Source organism: Chrysemys picta, chromosome 10, assembly GCF_011386835.1.
Source record: "Chrysemys picta bellii isolate R12L10 chromosome 10, ASM1138683v2, whole genome shotgun sequence".
NCBI lineage: Eukaryota > Metazoa > Chordata > Testudines > Emydidae > Chrysemys > Chrysemys picta.
Window position 1 is genome coordinate 88,141,090 of NC_088800.1, and position 22,010 is coordinate 88,163,099.

The following is a 22,010-nucleotide window of genomic DNA, read 5'->3' on the forward strand; positions in this document are numbered from 1 at the left end:
CTGTATTATTACAATTGATATTAATTAATATGTTCCTGAACAGATTTATAATCATTTAATTCTGAATTAGTTTTCTTGCTACCAGTAGAATATTTGTGGGGTTTTTTTCTGTTTCTTGTTTTATTTGTTTTTGAAATAGTCATTAAACTATTATTTACTTGTAGCCTAACAGGACATATTACCTGATGGACCCAAGTGGGAATGCTCATAAATGGTGCAAAAAGATACATGAAGTTTGGCGGCACAGATATCATCAGAATGCTGCTAAATAGTAAAGCTCATCCAAAATGTCCCAGTCTCCCTACTTGCTGCTAGAACTCCATGTGCAGCCGATCAGAGGAATCTTCCCAACCCATCTATGATCCATCTCAAGGGGAAGCATATGTCTGAAATATTTTGTTTTTTTTAAAAACGACAAACACAAATGGAATTCAGGGTCGCTTTGCTTGCTCTTTGTGCTTCTGTTAAGGCTTCCACATGCATATCGTTGAAGTGAGGATCTTGCTTTTGTGCACTTCAGCTCTATTTCTGCTGCAAACTAATGGATAGACTTTGCATTACCAGCTTCATTTAAGATCAGTTAAAACTGATCTACACGCATACACCCCAGATCATGTACCAGTCCTACACTTTATGGGGCTGGGATTATTTCTGTGACTTTCAGATGATCATTAAACTGTATTTCATCAGGGAGCTTTTAAATGCTTCTGCTGAGGTGTAACCAGCACCTCCTCTCTACTTTCCTCCTTCCCCCCCCCCTTTTTTTTTTTTTTTTTTTTTTTTTCTTTTCTAACTGGTATCTGGCATTTGCAGTCAGGTCAGTTGCACCCTTGCATAACTCCTAATATAATTCTGGTTGCAGGATTTCCGTGGTACTTATTATAATTATGTGAGTAAATCAGATGTATGTGTCTGGCAGTCAGACACCGATGATACAGGTTGTAAGAAAGTAAAATGCTGAACGTGGCACTGAAATTTCTAAAATTGAAATTTTGGCTTTTGAAGTTCATAAAATTTTAAACAAGGAATTTTAATTTGATGCATTTACAAGTTTAATCAAGGAACAATAAACTTACCAGCATGCTTTTAATTAATACTAACTAAATTAAATTAACCAGTTAGTATAAAATGTTACTATTGAGGTAGTAATTAGACTCTTCAGCTTTTCAGGAGATGAGGGCAAGTAGCTTTCTTTCCAGGGTATGCATGTACTGTGCATTTTAGTGGGGCCAACCTATTTACTTGGGTAGAGAAGGAAGAGTGAAAACTTTGATGTACAATTGATGACTTGATTTGTCTCTTTGTATAATGAGGTGTACAAATATTCTTGTCCTGGTCATTGGCCAAACAACTTGCAGACCTTTTAGCAATTCTGAAAATATTTTAAACCATTTAAATACAATAAGCTTATACACTAATCTGAATAGTTGGAAGTTCAAATGAAAATGTTGACTCAAAGGAGAAAATGTATGGTACTCTAGTCATATCTATAAATGTTTGTTTCATATCGGTCTGCTTCATCCTTTTCAAATTAAATTGTTGTGGTCAAACATTTCCTGTGACACAGCAAAGACTTTGCTTTGTACATGTTAAAAGTAACTTCTCTAATAGTGTTTTCCATATATCTGTGCTTCTGGGTAACCAGATCCCCTGGAAAGAGCATGCCTATGCCTGGACAAAGACATTCCTCCCTCATGTCTAAAGCAGTATAAATACCACATCTATTCACTCATCCATTTTCAGAAATCTCTCATTTTTGCTCCTTTTCCACTTCAATTGTTTTTGTACAAAGTACTTCTCTCCCCACCACCCCCAGTCTCCCTCAAAGGAAGATCACCCTGCTGTTGTGTCAAGCCCATTGGTGGATTCCATATTTGTGGTTAGTCTGAATGTCCTAGAAGTAACCAAGGAATGCTAGATTTTCCATATGCACCTAAAGAGGCCTGTTGTGTAACAGTTCAATATGTCAATATGTAGAGTCTGATTAAGTTGCTACTTTCCTCCTAATTGTTTTTGAAGAAGTACCAGTGTGTAGTTAGATCCTGTAGAAAAGAATCCACACCAATACTCTACAACAAATTCACTAACATGCATGGTCATATTTTTGCGGGGAGGATGAGGGCGTACAGTGCCTCACAGGCTCCTGGCATAAAGGGAAAAGTAGAGGACATTCCTCCTGTTAAAATCAGATGCTAGTCTGAAAGTAACTTCACCCCTACTCCAAAGGCAAACCACTTGCCACTAAGTTCTTAAAGTAACACAGGACTCCTACAATTATATTAACTCCATAGCCAACATCACAGCCAAGATAATACAGTATTGCTTTTTTTGAGTTTGTGGCAATGGATACCTGTTAGTACCAAACTATCCACGTCACCTGTATGTCAACTCTATCTGAGGCAGTGCAGCAGGTTCTGGATTACAAGTCTGTAGCACTGCGCTATAGGCAGGTACTATTCTTGCCTTCTGTAGAAGAGCTTGGTCGTGGTGGAGCTGTACAGCAGCTCAAACATATTTACTGCTGTTACTTTAAGTGTGGCATCTCCAAGCAAAACACAGCTTTGCAAAGTGGTGGCTTGTTACGGAGTTTAGCAATGATTCCACTAATTTGAACAGAGGCTAGAATAGCATCCATAAACTTATTTATTTCCGCTGATTACATGATCCTGTTCTTTCTCTAAACACATTTTCTGTAACATCAAATAGTTTAGCAACCCCTCTTGTCATTCAGAAATATCTTTTCCTCTTTCTGCCCACTGTTTTTTTTTTTTTTTAAACTGTCCCTATAACATCTGATCCTGCACACACACTACTTTCACCCAAAGAAGGTCTCTTGTGAAAGAAAGCAAGAATGATTGCAGTCATTGCTGTGTAGATAGTAAATGTGAGAGTCTGCAAAGTTGGGTGTTTGCATTGTGGGGTACTTTGCTCTTTTAAAAATTACAGTATTGCAGTTAGAAACTTCTCCAGGCGGACTCCTGCACTAAGCTCTGTCTCCTCTGCATATTCATGTTCCTCGTTATTAAGCCATGCTCAGCAGGTAGGGTTATGGCCCATGAAAAAAACTGAGTAGTTTTAGCTATTATTCTCTATCTAGAACAAGTTACAATATTGAGCACTACCTTCTATAGTAGGCAAAACCTCACAAAAAACAAAATCGGCTTCCAAAAAATGTTGTTTTCATTCTACTTTTTTTCTCAGATTATTTGGACTCAGTCCAAAACGTAATTCACAAACCTTCACTGAGGAATGGACTCCTTTTGCAGTGGAAGGGGGCAAAAGCTGAGCCAGAGGCTTGCCGTCCTTAATCTCTGCTTTATTGGAGGAGAGCAAGTCAAGTGAAACTACTTCATCCCCATGTTTCCCCTCCAGTGAAGAGGAGAATAGGCTAGAAAAGGCTGCTCCTTGCTGTTGCACTTGGAGGAGGGGACCAAAACTATTCTGGGCGAGGCTTCCCCCAGTCACTTTTCTGTGACGAGGGGTATGCTAGTGGAAGATTTATACTATGGGAGGATAAGGCAAAGGCTGTCATGTGGAATGGGTAAAGTCCACGTGCATGCTGCTTATCAGGAAGTGCTATGTACTATGGTGGAGTGGTTCCTGCATTGGATAAGTATATCTCAGTGTAGGGATGTCCTCGTGGACAAAGCAGTTGAATGCCTTGTGTGGGAGCACACTCAGCCATTCATGAGAATGCATGGAGAAGAGTGCATAGAGTATGCTAAACGGGCTGCTCTAGGGCTGAGAGCAGGCCATTTAGAAGTCTCCATACTGTAATCATATGATCTCCAGAGGGGAGAGTGTAGCTGGCCACTAGCAGCTCATTGTTCTTGAAGATATTTGGGGCAAGGAGTGTAGAGCCTACTGATTCATTCACTCTCCTTTCCCAGCTACAATTACCAAGATTTCCAGAAAGATTGTGAGTCAGTGTGGCTATGATTCAGATTAGGAGACATTTAGTTTGAGATCAGACTCCCAGAAGGGTACTCAACTCTAGTGATGGGCCTGCTTTCCATTGAATGGAGTCTGGTTGAAGAAAAGGCAGTGGGATTGGTGCTAGAAAGGATACTTAACCCACCTTCCTTTTTCCCGTGGGACATTGACCCAGTCTTGTCTGCTGTATAGCTTTAAAAATATCAGGGCATGTTCAAGATTTCTTGGCTAGGCTGAGAGTTTGAGGCAAATGGTGATAAAGCAATGCCCTAAGCCCTCCTCTGAGCAGGGTTTATTTTAAGGACAGTTAAGTTATAGCTCACATAAGCATTGTTTTTCTGCTTTAGACGATCTATTGTACCTATCACGAGCAGTGTACCACAACAGTCTTAAGAGGCGCTGTACTAACGAAGTTGGAGTCTCTAAGGCATCTTGAGAACTATGCAGCATTGCTATTGTCCCATAGTGCTGTTGAACTGTGTAGCAATTCTGCTAGATACAGCTCCCGAAAACTTCCTGAGGGGTGGGTAAAAGTATTATATCCATGCTTCAGCTTTTGTGCTGTGATATATGAGGGATGGTAATGTTGGACACTGATGCCTTCTGTATTGGGCACTTTCAAAGGATCCTGTGGACTTAGCCCTCACACCCTGAAGAGAAATATTTCTCCTATTCATTTTTGTTGACTTTAGAAACCCAAGTTTAATTATCAGTGATAAAAATAATTTTAAAATAATACATACATCTATTGTCTATATGTCTCCTGCAACCTAAAAGACAAACACTGAATGTGTGTGTGCGTGTGCACAGCTGTGTTTGTATGTATGGGTGAAGTGGGGGGATATTACATGATGCAAATGCTATGAAGAACTATGGCTGGATGGGCAACATTATACTCACCCACTTCCAAATTTTGACTATTCATGCTGGACCAAGGAGTCTTTTTGTGAAGGGCCATATACATATTTTGGAGATATAGGTCCTGTTGGCTCAAAAACATTTGTGCCATAAAGAAAGCAGTAGCTTAAATAATGAAGTTCTTTCACCCCAAATCCTGACTGGGAGCTGAGTATTCCAACTGGACCACATAGCTGTAATTCTTTCCATCTGTGATGAGATTCTTTGTTAGTCTGAGTAGTTTCCTGTGGGAATAAGACATTTATTATTAATGTCTTAACTGGGGAAAGGAGATACATGATTTGCTAAAGCTGGGCTTTGGGGATGCTACACATAACTCTCTTCCTCGAGCTAGTATTTTAAAAAGAACTGATGTGTACACATGGGTGTGGTATTTATACTACTTGAAGCATTTGGTGAATACTTCAACCATTTTGTCTTTAGGCCAATATTTTATTAATTAAACTATGAATCACTTCTGCAATGCCTCATGGCCCAGAAAATGTCTGTCTATAGATACTTCCTTCAGTCAGCTTGCAGGTAAGTATTTCTCTTTGACCCAGAGCAGTGTATTTTCAGCTAAAATGGGAAATTTATAATCAAACCGGTAAACTGCATTTCCCTATAATGTGTTTGCACTGTCTTGGAAGAAACACAGCTATAAACAGTGAACCATTTAGAAATGGAAAACTTATTTCTTAAACTGGCTGAAGCATGCAAGTCCAGTCTGTTTGAGTGACAGTGAATGGGGATAGTTGCTGATTGAAATGCTTATGTACTGAATTTGATTGGATATGGCAGTTTCCTAAATTGTGGCAGGACTCACAACTGCTGTATCTAACAAAAAAACCAAACAAACTAGGAACTATAATCAATTTTGATAGATGTTAGCTGTCTTTCAGATTGGTGGCAGTCAGTTATAATGTGTGTAATATTCTCTACCTGGTTTGTAGCTGTAACTGTGATGTACAGGAAAAGCAAAAACTAAGAAGCAAACAAAAACAGAAGCAAATAATGCAGTGATATTAGGATAAACATTTTTGTATTTTTATTCTTATAAAGTTATTTGCTGGCTCGCATTGGCCTCTAGTTCAGTCTGTGTTATTTAAATTCTAATATATGAATTATTTGGATTGAATTCATGTTCGGGGCCATGGTGTTGTATGTATTGATGTACAGCCTTGAATGTGAATAATTATTGTAAACTATTTTACACCTTTCTCTGGCTTTATTATATAAATTTTCTATTGGTCGATGATTTAATCATATCTCATAATTTAATGACTGTTTGTTCTCCGCCCGACAGCTCTCTGTGCTGTAGATGTAGCTAGTGACTGGATGATGAATTTTCACTTATGCTCGATAGTCTTGTAATAAAAGCATGTAGGGTCCTAGGCCCTGGGCTCCCGCCTCTTTTTCTGCGCCGCGCGCCTGTCCGTGAGCCGCTAGGAACTGGGGGTAGGCGCAGCCTCCGGCCCCTGCCCGCCGAGCGAGGCCTGGCGCGGCCCCCGCAGCAGCCGGCTGAGGGGCCGGGCCGGGCGAAGGACAAGCGCTCTCCGCGGGTACTTCCGGCGGATGTCACGTTAGTGTAAGGGATGGGGAACTCCTGCGAAGGGAACAGAAATCCGGGCGGACACTTCCTGTCTCGAGGAGCCGGGGGGAGGGGAGTGTGTGAGCTGGAGGCCAGCTGGCAGCCGCGTGCGTTGGCCGGCCGGGGTCGATGCTCTCCGGGAGAGGGGCGTGGGAACGGTGAGTCTCCAGGACACGCACTTCCAGCTACGGAGTTAGGGGCTGGGAACTACCTGCCATGAGGATTGGTATCTGCCTGACCACTTCCGGCTGGAAGGGCGTGGGGAGTCGGTATTACGAACGGATACTTCCGGTAGGACGGTGCGCGCGGAGGGGGTTGGGGGACCGTTATACGAATTGGACCCTTCCGGCGCTGCAGCGAGGATGGCGGCGGAGAATCACTGCGAGTTCCCGGTTCCTTCCATGGGCGTCCTTGGCCTAGTGGGGACAGGCGGGCCCTGCCGCCGCTGTAGCTCTGGGCCCTCCCCGGGTGGGGTCCCAGGTAAATGGGTCCGGCTGAACGTGGGGGGCACCTGCTTCCTCACTACCCGGCAGACGCTCTGCAGGGACCCCAAGTCCTTCCTCTTCCGCCTCTGCCAAGCCGACCCCGACCTGGACTCGGACAAGGTGAGACCGACAGAGGGACCCCCCTGATCTGGGCCAACCCGCGCGGGCCCTGGGGCTCCCAGTCTTCTCGCCACATAAGCTCCGCGTCCAACCGCGGTCGGGTAGGTTAGGCCGGGCCCCTCCCTAGACTAGCCACAGGGGGGATTGTGGGGCTGGGACCTGCTTGTTCTGGGGGGAACCCGGCCCGCCCTGTGATGGCTTGGTAAGAGTCAGGTTTCTTTTTACTACTACCACCCCATCCTGGGTCCAGGGCGAGAGACACCTACGATCCAGTCAGGTAAGAGAGTGGTTCCATATGCCCCCCTTTAGATTGAGAGAATCTCGTATAGTTTAGCAGGAAGTATGAGGTTTCATTTCTTGGGAACAGATATGCATTTATTTTCTTTTTTCCCTTTTCTTTGGTAGTCTTATTTATGCTAACAGAACATTCAGGGATGTTTGCAGTACCATAATCAGAGGAATCCTTTAAGATTATGTAATATGAATATACTGTTATGAAGCTGTTCAATAGTTGATTGTGGGGTTGGAACAGGCCAATTGCTACAGACTACCCATATAAATTGGTTTAGGTTCTTGTACCACACCCATGACCATTTCTATTGACGTGAATCTCTTAAAAGGAGCACAAGATCTGTATCTGTTTGAATTTCTGGGTCACTTTTATTTATTGAGTAAGCTTTTATTTGTCATGGTGCATAGACATTTTATTTAAATCCTGTCATGTTAATTTTGCATTGTCTTGATCCCATAGTTTACAATTTGTGAATTCTGAAACTGAGCTATGCCATTGCTGTACAAAAGAGTACATTGAATACAAAAGAGAAAAAAGCATATTAGAGACAAAATCCAAAAGGCTAAGGCACTGAATGAGTAAGGGGGGGTGGGAAGGGCAATAAGAAGAGGTTCTATAAATATATTAGAAAAAGGAAAGTATGGATCCATTTACTTAATAGGGAAGGCTTTTTTTTTTTTTTTTTTTTTTTTTTTTTTTTTTTGATGCTTCAGTCTTCACTGAAAATGTTGATTTTGACCAGATGCTTAACACAGTTAATATTCACAATGTGGGAAGGATCTCAGATCAAAATAGGGAAAGAACAAGTTTAAAGAATATTTAGATAAGTTAAATGTATGTAAATCGACAGAGCCGATGAAATTCACCTTAAAGTACTTAAGAAACTAGCCTATGCAATCTCTGAACTTTTAGCAATTGTCTTTGGGAGCTAATAGAGGAAGGTTGAGGTACCAGAGGGCTGGAGAAGGGCAAACATAATAGCTATCTTCAAAAAGGGAAAAAACGAAAGCTGGGCAATTATAGACACGTCAGCTTAACTTTGATACCCAGAAAGATACTGGAACAATTTATTAAACAATCAGTTTATTCTAACCTAAAGGATAATAAGGAGATGAGTAGTAGCCAACATGGATTTATCAAGAACAAATCATGTCAAACAAAACTTATTTTCTTTGATAAGTTAACTGACTAGTGGCTAGAGAGGAAGCAGTAAATGGGATATATACAGTCTTTAGTAAGCATTTGACCCTGTCCCATATGACAGTTTCATAAACAAACTAGGGAAATGAAGTTTAGATGGAAATACACCTCTACCCCGATATAACGCGACACGATATAACACGAATTCGGATATAATGCAGTAAAGCAGTGCTCGGGGGGGGGGGGGGGGGGAGAGAGGCTGCGCGCTCTGGCGGATCAAAGCAGATTCGATATAACACGGTTTCACCTATAATGCGGTAAGATTTTTTTGGCTCCCAAGGACAGCGTTATATTGGGGTAGAGGTGTATTATAAGATAGCCTTTGAACCAGTTATGCACCTGTTTCCAAAGAGTAGATATCAATGGCTTGCTGTCAAACTGGGGGATATATGTCTCTCTTGGGTCCACACTGTTCAGTATTTTCATTAAAGACTTTGATAGAGTGGTGAGTATGCTTATGATTCTGTTATTGTGATGTTTAAACCATTTCTTTGCCTGAAATGTTGCAAATTAGTAATTTGTGTGTAGTTCATGACAAGATGATAGGGTGCTGCTAATCAAACTATTATGTAAGAGCACAGGCTATCAGATCTCGGTGTGTTAATCTCTAATAACACACATGTGTTATCTCATTGCTGTGTACTTTGGTTCCACTCACCACTCCTGGGGGAGTTCTGCGCCACTCTGTGCATGCATAATTAATGAGCAGTGCATATTTTTATTTTTTTGCGTAGAAAAAAAGCTTCTGTCGGAAAGTTGCTTCAGTCCTGCCTTTTGCCCACCAGAGGGCACTATGGCGCTAGAACAGAGCAGCAGCAGCAGCTCCTGGCCAGCTAGGGAAGAGAAAGAACCTGCCTTCTTCACGGCAACTGTTAGGCCAGGTCAGGAGACAGACAGACTGTGGTGCTGCTGGGGGCTCAGATGGCGCTCATAAGGGCTAGTGGGGGAGGACAGACTGGGGCAGAGGCTGAATGGGAGTGGAGGCCCAGGGCCACATGGGGACGGGAGAGGGGGTGCTTGACTGAATGGGAAAGGCTAGGGGTCGGCCAGGGTCTGCATGGAGGAAGCTCCCTAACAATCCTTCCCCCCCCTTCCCGCACCCTCTGCCCCCTTAAAAAAAAAAAATCTGTTCCACACTTTTCCCATCCATACCAACACCCTCCAAGTTCACACCCAGGCTCTTTCCCAGCAATTACTTCCCTCTCCCTCAGCTCTTCAGTTACCCCTGACTCCCGCAAGCCTTTGCATTACTTCGGAGGGGAGTGGGAAATACAGTTCTGTATTTTACTTTAAATGAATTATTACTTAGAATTCTGTATTAATATGCCTAGTAAGGAATCTATTTGTCAAAAAAACATTTCCTGAATCTTTTTTCGTGTCTGTATTGTTACAGACATACTTACTGACCGATATTTTGAAATAAATGACCAAAAATAATTGAAAGTGGTGTGATTATATTGTGTTATTTTGACAAATAAAATAGGCAGAATTTTGCAGAATTTGAAAATATTGTACACAGATTTGTTTGTTGCAGAATTTTTATTTTTTTGGCACCGAATTCTCTCAGGAGTAACTCACTAGTTAAAGAAGGTTGAAGTCAGGCTGAAATTGAAGATGAGAATGTAGGTCTGAGAGGCCTTTTACAATTTGACAGTGACTGGGCAGTTTGTAAAATGGATGTAAAATAGACAACTAGTTATCTTGTACTTAGCATTACATTGTACACTCAAATATGACATTTATTTCTAAAGATCAGAAAGATTTTGAGTATTTTGTACATATATAAGGGATGAACATTTTTAGTAAAGGACAGGAAATATGGAAGAAATTACAGTAGTTGTGAAAATCCAGCTTTGAGAAGATCCTGCTCTTAGGATATGCTTGTAGATAGCACCACAGCCCAGAAATCTATGGCTCTTCTGAGCCTACTACTCCTAAAACTATGCCTTTCTTTGTTCCCCTTCAACAAAGATTACTTTGGTATAACCCTTTTTGTCAGGGTTTAAAGCTCCACCTTCTTTGCATTCTTAATAGGAACCATTCATATCTACTTTGTCCTTTCAGCGCCTATAGCTAACTAACCTTCCTGGGCAACACAGCCCTGGAGTCTGCAATCTAAGGCCTTGGCTACACTTGCAGATGTACAGCGCTGTGAGTTAAACCTGACTTCGTGCAGCTGAGTAGGGAAAGCGCTGCAGTCTGTCCACACTGACAGCTGCCCAGCACACTATCGTGGCCACATTTGCGGCAATTGCAGCGCTATTGGGAGCGGTGCATTATGGGTAGCTATCCCACAGAGCACCTTTTCCCATTCTGGCGCCGTGGGTTGTGGGAAGGGGGCGTGGGTGCGGGAGATTCTGGGTCCTGTCCCAATGCCCTGTGATGCATCGCTTCGCACCCCAGAAATCCCTTTGTTTCCGTCCACCTTTGGCGCCATCTTTCAACGGTTTCTGTGCAGCGCGATCTGTCTGCGGGAAATGGAGTCCGAACTGCTGAGGCGTATGCTGACGAGTCTCGCCAGCACGTCACGTTTGGCTATCGAACTATTCCTTAAGATCCAAAGTGACAGTGAGAGTGAGGGTGAGGATTCTGACGATGCTATCGAGACGCGTAACGCATACGACACGAAATTGCTTGTGGCATTCACGGACATGCTTAGCACCGTGGAACGCCGCTTTTGGGTTCGGGAAACAAGCACCGAGAGGTGGGATCACATCGTCACAGAAGTCTGGGATGACGAGCAGTGGCTGCAGAACTTTCGGGTGAGAAAAGCGACTTTCATGGGACTGTGTGAGGAGCTTGGCGCAAGGACACGAGATTGAGAGCTGCCCTGCCAGTGGAGAAGCGGGTGGCTATTGCAATCTGGAAGCTGGCAACTCCAGACAGCTCCAGGTCAGTCGCAAACCAGTTTGGAGTGGGAAAGTCGACCGTTGGAATCGTGTTGATGCAAGTTTGCAAGGCCATTAATTGCATCCTACTCAGAAGAACCGTGACTCTGGGTAACGTGCAGGAAATAGTGGATGGCTTTGCACAAATGGGGTTCCCTAACTGTGGAGGAGTGATAGATGGAATGCACATTCCTATTCTGGCACCACCCCACCTAGGATCCGAGTACGTTAATCGGAAGGGGTATTTCTCTATGGTTCTCCAGGCGCTTGTGGATCACCGAGGGCGTTTCATTGACATTAACACAGGCTGGCCTGGAAAGGTGCATGACGCACGCATCTTTCAGAACACTTGGCTGTTCAGGAAGATGCAGGCCAAGACTTTTTTCCCAGAGCGGAAGATCACGGTAGGGGAAGTTGAAATGCCCATTGTGATCCTTGGAGATCCCACTTACCCGTTAGTGCCATGGCTCATGAAACCCTACACAGGGAGCCTTGACAGCAGCAAGGAACGGTTCAACTACAGGCTGAGCCGGTGCCGAATGACTGTGGAGTGTGCCTTTGGCCGTTTAAAGGGCCGCTGGCGATCTCTGTATGGGAAGCTGGACTTGGCTGAAAGCAGCATCCCTGCGGTTATATCCGGGTGCTGTGCCCTCCATAATATTTGTGAAGGGAGGGGTGAAAGCTTCACTCAGGCATGGACCTCCGAGGTTCAACACCTGGAGGCTGAATTTGCACAGCCAGAGAGCAGGGCTATTACAGGGTCCCAGCGCGGGGCTGCAAGGATTAGGGATGCCTTGAGGGAGCAATTTGAGGCTGAAAACCAGCAGTGATATCTGGTGCCCTGCACAGGAGTGAAGTGCAGTAGTTCCAATCTTTAGGACTCAGTGTCTGCTTAGCAGACAAGCAGACTTGCAGTGCCTGTTTATTTCCCGGGCTAAGGAGTCTTTTACTTTATGCAATAATAAAGAATGTTTTCAAAGCCAAAGAATCCATTTATTGAAAAGAAAAAATGGGGTGGAGTGGGGAACGGTACAATCACAGATTTGTGTATGTCCTGTCTGGTGTGCTGTGCAGTGAGTGCTGCACTTCAGGGCAGCTATACTGCATGGTGACGGGGGTTGAGTGCAGAGGGTAAGGGTCGTGGTCTTCAGGGTTGGGTGGTGAAGATACTGGTGTTGGAGGCAGCGGGTGGCGTGAAGAACACGGAAGTTGGGGAAAGTGGGTTGGAGGTGACAGTGGGGCACAACGGAAAGAGTTTTGGGACAAGGGCTGTAGGGAGGGGTGGCATTTGCGTTTTCAGTACTGCTCCTCTTTCTGCACGGCTACCGGCTCCTGGATAGCATCTGCTTGGCGCTCCAGGATGCTGATGAGCCTATCAGTGCTTTGCTGCCGGTGCGCGGTGCTTTGCCGCCGGTGCGCTGTGTTTCCCTGGCAGATCTCTCCCTCCAGTCCTGTGCCTTCTCGTTCTCTTTAATAGATTGCCACATCACTTCTTGCAGCATGTCGTCTTTGCTTTTTCGCAGTCTCTTCCTGAGTCTTTGCAGTCTCTGAGCAGGCGATAAGAGGGACGGCTGAGGTTTCAAGGTTGATGCAGCTGTATAGGCAAAACATAACATTTAACAGAGGCAGCATTGTTTATACCAGACAGAGTAATGATTCCCCCCGCACTTAAGGAGTAGAAAACACACAGGGTCTACACAATAGCATAATTTTCCCGTCCGAAACAGAGCGCACATATCCGACGGGAGCCTCAAAATGGTGAGTAATGGGGACTGATTGTTTCAGGGCTGCACTGTCCTCTGGGTTTCTGTGCCTTGGGGAGAGCCAACAGCTTCAGGGGGCACCTACTCTGAACACTGTCCCAACATTTTCCACAGGAGTTCGTCCTGGACGATATCTCGCTGCTGAGGGTGACCTGTGAAGCAAGGGAGGGTCTTCTACTGCAATGCGGCTTCCGCCCTGGCCCATATGCAGCTTGCCTGTGTGCAGCAATGGTCCCCTCGCGGCACAGTGGCACGGACACGTTAGCCTGGCTGGGACAAGGACCACGGTGGCTCTCCCTATAAACCTGCGCCAGCGCATTGCACACGTTCTGGATGAGACATTTGAAGAGATTACCGAGGCTGATTACCGCGATGTGATAAACCACATCAATGCACTATTCCGCATCTAGGCATGCATGCTTAACCCTCCTCTCCCAAAGAACTCGCACCGAAAAAATTCCTTCCCGAAAGAAAAAAAACGCTTACCGGGAACCTGCTCTTCTGTTTGTCTTCCACCAAGTACCGGCCGCTGCGACTGGTTACCATCCTCCTGGCTCGAGAAGAGCTCCTGGCTGCATGGTTCCGGGGATTCCGGGGTGTCTCCATCCGGCCCACTACCATCACTCCCGTTTTCCTCCTCTTCCTCCTCCTCCCCCCCCACCGGCTCTGAAGTGTCCATGGTGGTCCTCGGAGTGGAGGTGGGGTTAACCCCAAGTATCGCATCCAGCTCCTTGTAGAATCTGCAGGTCGCGGGGGGAGCACCCGAGCGGCCGTTTGCGTCGCGGGCTTTGTGGTAGGCACTCTGCAGCTCCTTGACTTTAATCCTGCACTGCAGTGCGTCCCGGTCATGGCCCCTTTCCATCATGTCCTTTGATACCTTCCCGAAGGTATCGTAATTCCTACGGCTGGAGCGCAGCTCGGACTGGACAGCTTCCTCCCCCCAAACACTGATGAGGTCCAGCAACTCGCCATTGCTCCATGCTGGGGTTCGCTTGGCGCGTGGAGGCATGGTCACCTGGAAAGATTTGCTGATAGCACTCCACGCCACGCTGGGCTGAGCAAACAGGAAGGGGATTTTTAAAATTCCCGGGGAATGTAAAGGGTCGGTCACATGGTTGGTTACCTGAGGCCAGGGCAGTAGAGTTTGAACTGATGACCAGAGTGGCTAGAACAGGCATTGTGGGATACTGTCGAATAATTCTGGAGGCCATTCACAGCGCATTGGGTGGCCACTCTGGCGCCGCAGCGCTGCACTCGCTATTCCTCTCAGAGAGGCGCAGTACATGCAGCGCTGCAACCACGGAGATACAGCGCTGCAAATGCCTTGCCAGTGTGGACGGGGAGTGAGTTACAGCGCTGCAACTCACAAGTGTAGCCAAGGCCTAAGAGGCAAGTTCTTAGTCTTTCCCCACCATATTGTACTAACCCCAGTGAGATCAGCTTCTAAGCCTACCAAAGCACATCTGCCCCTTAAAAGTTGATTCCGAATTCTCAGGTAATTAAGAGCATGTTCCTGTGGAAGAGGCTATAGGCTACAATCCAAACAACTCTTCTTCCCTAGAGGGTGTGGTAACACATATCATTGGTGTCACCATGGAAAGGCTAAATCCTTCCCAGACTTGCTCACCAGAGTTGTGAATGCACTTGGTTTGGTGCTTCCAGATGTCAAGAAAAGACTTGTAGATTAGTTGGCATCTTGGAACTGAATTTACTGGTCAGATTGGCTGCAGTCATGAAGGCTTTGTGGACATTGGACAAGGATTTACAAGTAGCACTAGTCTCAATCCTGACAGCTTGTTGGAAGGCAGATGGATTACACTAAGTCTCTCCTGAAGGGCTTGCTTTTCTTTTCTGAAACAAATGAAAAATTGGAGGTTGGAAAATTGCATAAAACGACCCCAAGTAATAGATGGATCAGAGTGAAAAACCACCCTGGCAAGATGGCTCCTCTGCACCAGATGTCAGATTCCTCTGTCACCTCTGCTGGCTCTATATGACACTAGTGAACCCCTATTTTACTAACTAATTGTAGACACTGGAGTTCATAAAATAAAAAGTTCATGAAATTGAACATTTCAAAATTACAGGAGGTTGAATGCATAAGTTGCAGTATGGTGTCCTGCGTCGCTTTGTTCTTTTTCAGACTACTGCAAATTTATTTCCAGTGCATTGAAGATATTGGATGAGAAATAAAGGTCAATTTTTTCTTCATCTTCACTTTTGTTATGTGATTTTTCCCCAACCCCTGATGGAGAAAATCTGTATAACTGGTTGTTTGTAAGACTGATGTCCATCATATCGAGGTTGTACTGTAATATTCTGACAAGATCCCCTTTTATTGCACCATCGTCCTGAGGAGCTTAAGGAAGTGGGTGGAAGACTTGATGCCTGATTTATAAAAAGCAGAGGCATTCATTAAAAGCTGCTTGTGATGCCTTGGGGACAGTAGTGACTACAGACCAACAGATGAGCTGGCTGTCTAAAGTGTTCTGGTTTGTCCATAAAAGGTGCAAGATAACCCATTTGAAGTGGCCTAGATTTCTTTAGTGTCTCCACAGATGAGACACTGGAGAAATTAAAGAATTCCAAGTCAAGGTTGAGATCCCAGGCCCGTTATTGACAGCCCTTCAAAAGAAAAGCACCATTCAAATACCAGAAGTTGTCTCAGCCTTCTTATTTCAGTGGGCAGACATCCAGATCCTTTAGGCAGAAGCACAGATCATCATCTATGACCTCATGGCCCTCTTCCTTTTCCAAACAGAATGTTTAAAGGGGCACTTGATCCCTGAACCAATTATTGTGGATATGTTTTTCTCAACTCCCATTTCCTTATTTGGAGACCACTGTTTCTTTGAGGTAATGTGAAGTTGATAATTCCTCCAGTACGGTACCACTCCATACCCCCAAACCATCAACTTCCCTGTCCATCTCACAGCAACAGCAAAAGGATGAAAACACCTTTTACATTTTGGTTCAATAGAATAGGGGTCTCAATATGTTGTGATCAAGTATCAGAGGGGTAGCCATGTTAGTCTGGATCTGTAAAAAGCAACAGAGAGTCCTGTGGCACCTTATAGACTAACAGACGTATTGGAGCATAAGCTTTCGTGGGTGAATACCCACTTCGTCAGATGCATGTGGTGGAAATTTCCAGAGGCAGGTATAAATATGCAGACCAGAATCAGTCTGGAGATAACGAGGTCAGTTCAATCAGGGAGGATGAGGCCCTCTTCTAGCAGTTGAGGTGTGAAAACCAAGGGAGGAGAAACTACTTTTGTAGTTGACTAGCCATTCACAGTATTTGTTTAATCCTGAGCTCATGGTGTCAAATTTGCAAATGAACTGAAGTTCAGCAGTTTCTCTTTGAAATCTGGTCCTGAAGGTTTTTTGCTGCAGGATGGCTACCTTTAAATCTGCTATTGTGTGTCCAGGGAGGTTGAAGTGTTCTCCTACAGGTTTTTGTATATTGCAATTCCTAATATCTGACTTGTGTCCATTAATCCTTTTATGTAGGGATTGTCCAGTTTGGCCGATGTACATAGCCGAGGGGTATTGCTGGCACATGATGGTGGACGTGCAGGTGAATGAACCGGTGATGATGTAGCTGATCTGGTTAGGTCCTGTGATGGTGTCGCTGGTGTAGATATGTGGGCAGAGTTGGCATCGAGGTTTGTTGCATGGATTGGTTCCTGAGTTAGAGTTACTATGGTGCGGTGTGTGGTTGTTGGTGAGAATATGCTTAAGGTTGGCGGGTTGTCTGTGGGCGAGGACTGGCCTGCCTCCCAAAGCCTGTGAAAGCGAGGGGTTGTTGTCCAGGATGGGTTGTAGATCACAGATGATGTGCTGGAGAGGTTTTAGTTGAGGACTGTAGGTGATAGCCAGTAGAGTTCTGTTGGCAACTCTTTGTTGCTTAATATGTTGGGATTTGATTCCCATTTATTTTTTATCCCAGAGATGACAAGGGTTTTTACCCCCTTTCTTGACTTGAGAGCATTCAGCATATTCATCCATGAGTTCATGTTCAGCTTGAGAACCTTAGCCCCAGTAACTGCATTTTTAAAGCCATGGGGTTGGTTTGTATCGCTAAACTTCAGTTTTTACTCTCATGTATCCATCAGGCCAGCCTGCAGGAAGAATCTTTGCTTCTCTATCAGAGGATCAGCAGCAGCACAAAGTTCTACTAATTGGCTTTTCTACCCCATACTGTGCCCAGGGCATTTATCAAGTGCAGCTCACTTGAGAGAATAGGGAAAATGCAAATGTTGTCAGGGTGCAGTCCTCTCCCTAATCCAATCCTTAGATCTAAGGATAAACCAAGATCCACTTTCACTCCATTTGCTGTTTGGGGGAGTGGCTATTTGTAATGTGGTAACCACTGTGGAGCACCAGTGTGCTAGGTGCCATACAAACACACATGAGGACACAGTTCCTTTCCTGAGGAGCGATAAGATCCCAGTTATATAGGGTAGCTGTTGTACAACTTCAAAAATACTGAGTGCTAGCAATTCCCAGGGAGGTCATTGACTTCAAAAGGAACTGCTGGGTAACCAGGCCACTCGTTTAGCCCCCTTAATAGAAAATCTTCACATAACAGCTACAGTCATAAGGTTGCAAAGTAACCTTATGACTGTAGCTGTTATCTTTAACTCTTGCATTTCCTGACTTTCATTTTACTCTACAACTTTGTTGCATTAAGCTTTTTATTATAATTAATAATTGATATCTTTTGGCACTAGTACAGTCAGGATCAGAACTCCATTGTGCTGGGCAGTGTATTAACTCACAGGGAGAAATAGGGAAGGTTAAGAGGTGACTTGATCATAGTCTAAAAATATCTACATGAGGAACAAATATTTAGAAATGAACACAATCCAATGGCTGAAAGCTGAAGCTAGGCAAATTCGGTCTGGAAATGAGGCATACATTTTTGATAGTGAGGGTAATTAACCATTGGAACAATTTATCAAGGGTTATGGTGGATTATCCATCACTGACAGTTTTTAAATCAACACTATATATTTTCCTAAAAGATATGCTCTAATTTAGGCAGGAATAACTCAGGGAAGTCTTCTGGCCTGTGTTACACTGGAGGACAGACTAGACTATCACAATTATCCCTTCTGGCTTTTTAGTTTATGAAGAGTGACTATCATAAATTTTAATCATTATTTAAATCAGCAAGCAGAAAACCTTTGTTAAATCACTGATTTTAAACATGTTCTGCGTTTGTACCTTTTAGTTATTTTCCTAAAGAAAAGTTGAGCCTCATAACCATTAAAACAAGCTGATTTGAAATAAATATAGCCTTTATGCTGAATTTGGTGCTTCTTTTTGCAAACCAGGAGGATACAGTATATTTATACACATTTATTTAAGCACTTACATAGTTTAACTTAAATTTATTCAGATTCTTAGTTTTTATAGCTACACTTCTTAATGTTTTTAATTTAATTTAAATGATTTTAATAGACTAGAGTTAGGCCTTAAAATAAATTTGATATTGACAATCTAATTTTAAATAGGTTTGCTTTTAACAAATCTGTATTCACATTAAATTCAACAATTAAAAAAAAATCATAAATTTTTTGATCCATCCTGAGTGAGGATGACAACAGTTGGAACAAACTTTGTAATCCGAAACCTGAGGATTATAGATGCTATAAAAATCATGGCTGACGTACGTAGAAAGGCCTACAAACAGTAAATCTTGCTGTATTGTACTAGTTGAATTAAAATGAACTTTGCATGTTATTTTAATCCCTTCACTTTTGCTATTCGTTTAACTCCTCTCCTGACTATTCTTGCCAAACTGTCCCCAAGGAGATTTGTCCCTCTTCTACTGAGGTGGAGGCCATCCAAGCTATACAGCCCCCTCTCCCCATAGACGATGAACCAATGTTCCACAAAACTGAAGCCCTCCAAACTCATGAGGTTTTTAATTCTATATAATTGTTGGTGTGCTTATTATCTGTATGTATGTCTAATCACTAAACTCTTGGTCTCGATGATGTATTATGGCAATGAGTTCCAAAGACTGTGCATTGTGTAGGTTGTTTTGTTTTTTTTTAAAGTGCTCCCTCTTATCACTTTAAAACTTTCTCCCTGATGGTTTCGTGCCCCCCCCCCCCCCCCCCGTATTGAGTGAGAGTGAATACTTACCTGCTCTACCGTCTATACACCATCTATAACACATACCATGATCATGTCCTGTTTTAGTCAACTTAATTTTTATTGGGCATGTTTATAGCTTGCTCTTACTCATTCATCAGATGTATATGGATAAGTTTTATCTAAATGCATACCGGTTTGTTAACCTCACCATGCTGCTTAAAGCATTGGAGCTGTCTGCTGTCTTGGGAAAGCAACACCACATTGATCACATGGATTCATATTTGGGATGCTGTCTTTTAAAATGGAAACTTAAATTCTGGAAGTATTGATTCAGCCCTCCGTAGTCCTCTGACTGAGAATAAGAACATAAGAACGGCCATACTGGGCCAGATCAAAGGTCCACCTAGCCCAGTATCCTATCTTCTGACAGTGGCCAATGCCAGATGCCCCAGAGGGAATAAACACAACAGGTAATCATCAAGTGATCCATCCCGTCGCCCATTCCCAGCTTCTGGCAAACAGAGGCTAGGGACACCATCACTGCCCATCCTGGCTAATAGCCATTGATGGACTTATCCTCCATGAACTTATCTAGTTCTTTTTTGAACCCTGTTATAGTCAATGTTTCCTAATGTCTCTGCAAGTGAAATTCTCAAGCTTTGTTTGCTATCCCACAGAACACTACAGGCCATACTGTAAAAATTTAATCAAAATATTAATTATAGGCTGGTGACGTGACCCTCATGTGACTATATGGATCATAGGCCACATCTTTCAGATTGCTCCCTGAATGTAGTTCACAAGCAACCTTTCCTCAGTCTACCCCATGTCCCTGAAAAAGGCTGGAAGGAGGGGTTTTAGGTATATCGTCCTACAACAAAAGATTAAAGTGCTCTATTGTAAATTATATATGCAGTTGAAGGCCTGGAGGGAGGTGGAGGTTGTTTTTCATTCCCACACTACTCCGGGGGGAATTCTGCACCAAAAAATTAAAAATTCTCCCACTCAGTCAGGCACATCTGTCCCTGTCCCCTTTTGTCCCTGCATCCCCCTCACATTCAGCCCCTGGCTCAAAGCTGTCAGCTCCTTTGCCCCTACCCAAGTCTGTCCCCCCGGCACTAGTCCTGAACCCCAGTCTATGTGACCTCCCCCCAGCAACCGCGTGTGCCCTGCTTTGTCCGTCCTTTTATCCTGTGCCTCCTCACCTGGCCTCTACCCTCGTCCTCTCTCTAATTGGCTGCTCCTAGTCGGGGAGGGATAGCTCAGTGGTTTGAGCATTGGCCTGCTAAACCCAGGGTTGTGAGTTCAATCCTTGAGGGGGCCACTTAGGGATCTGGGGCAAAATCAGTACTTGGTCCTGCTAGTGAAGGCAGGGGGCTTGACTCGATGACCTTTCAAGGTCCCTTCCAGTTCTAGGAAATAGGATATCTCCATTTATTAAATTATTAAAGCTGTAATTGCAGTACCTCCAGCATAATATATTGGGGGGGGGGAGTCTACAGGAGACATGAATTCTGCACTTGTGCAGTGGCGCAGAATTCCCCCAGGAGTACTACTAGTAGGGTTCTCTCTGCGGTTAAGTTTGAACAAAGGAAATGAGTTCATGTCGGTGTTGGTACCATTTCTAGCCTTTGTTGTTCTGTTTGTTTGAGCTACTAGAGCAACATTCTGGCTTTCAAGCATTGCTTTTTAACCTCAACTCATATTTTATTTTAACTTTGAAAAGTTGGAGTGTTTTATACCTACAGTGATCTTATGTTTGTCAGTGTGAACTTTTAACTCTGATTTTAATTCTTTTTGTCTCTCAGTGGGGGAGGAACCAGTGAGATTAAAGGGATTGTCTTGACCGTGACAAGTTCCTAATACAGCGTTTCTCAAATGTGGCCATCAGGGGCTTTTTGTGTGGCCACAGTCTTCTGGGTGGTGAGGCAGGGGCAAAGCAGTGGCCCCTCCCCCAGGGCTGCCAGCAGGGGTTGGGCCCTGTCCCCCTCTGGAGCCACAAACACTGGAGGAGCAGGCAGGCGGTGGGGCTTGGGCTTTAGCCCTGCAGTGGCGGGCAGCTGGCACCAGCTGTATGGCAGCAGGCTTTAAACCCTGACCCCAGGCTCACCCCCCACCCCACCTGCTGCCTCCTCTGGCCCCGGGCTCCGCCGTGCGGCATTGGGCTCTGGCCCCCAGCCGCAGGGTTTCAGACTCTAGTTGTGGGGCCACGTGATACAGCCCCAGTGACTACCGGCTCCCTCCCTCCGCCCACACACACGCATCGCCCCTGGCCCCACTGCGTCCTCCGGCCTCAGTCCCTGGCTGCACAGCTGCAGGGCTCGGTCTCCAGACTCACCTCCCCCCATCACTCTTGACCCCCAGCTGCCTCCATACCCACCTTCCCATCCAGGGCTTAATTTGTCCCCCAGCTTGCCAGGGCTGCGTAAGTCTGTTCTGAAAAGTGATATTTGTATATTTGTTAATATCAGTTTTCACTGCCTCCCTGCTAGCTAGCAAGTCTGTTTCTGTGAAAAGTGATGTTAACAAAATACAAATATTACTTTTCACAGAAACAGACTTACTAACTATCAAGGCTTAAACAAATAAGCAACCAAAAAAAAGCAAAAGAAACAACAACAAAAAGGGACAAGAACATGCAAAACACTTTATTTGTTTGAATTCTGTTTAGGTCCAGTGAAGAACAGAGAAAACTACATTTTTATTATTGAGTCTGTGGAAAAAAACCAA

The 22,010-nt window shown here is 44.3% G+C and overlaps 1 protein-coding gene across 13 annotated transcripts in view; it reads left to right on the top strand.

The window, feature by feature from the left end:
- LOC101943277 (3-phosphoinositide-dependent protein kinase 1) overlaps positions 1–22,010 on the top strand; it is a 146,652-nt gene that overhangs the window by 82,089 nt on the left and 42,553 nt on the right. For 3 of the 13 annotated variants that reach the window (XM_065560377.1, XM_005288887.3, XM_065560376.1), the window contains exon 14: positions 165–6,226. The exons of 8 other annotated variants lie outside the window; for them this stretch is intronic. In XM_065560377.1, coding sequence (XP_065416449.1) covers positions 165–272 — 108 coding nt within the window. In that variant the 3' untranslated portion in view covers positions 273–6,226. Of the gene's footprint in view, positions 1–164; positions 6,227–6,322; positions 7,027–22,010 lie in introns of those variants that run through there. 2 more of the 13 variants (XM_065560378.1, XM_042853000.2) reach the window with 2 other exon arrangements.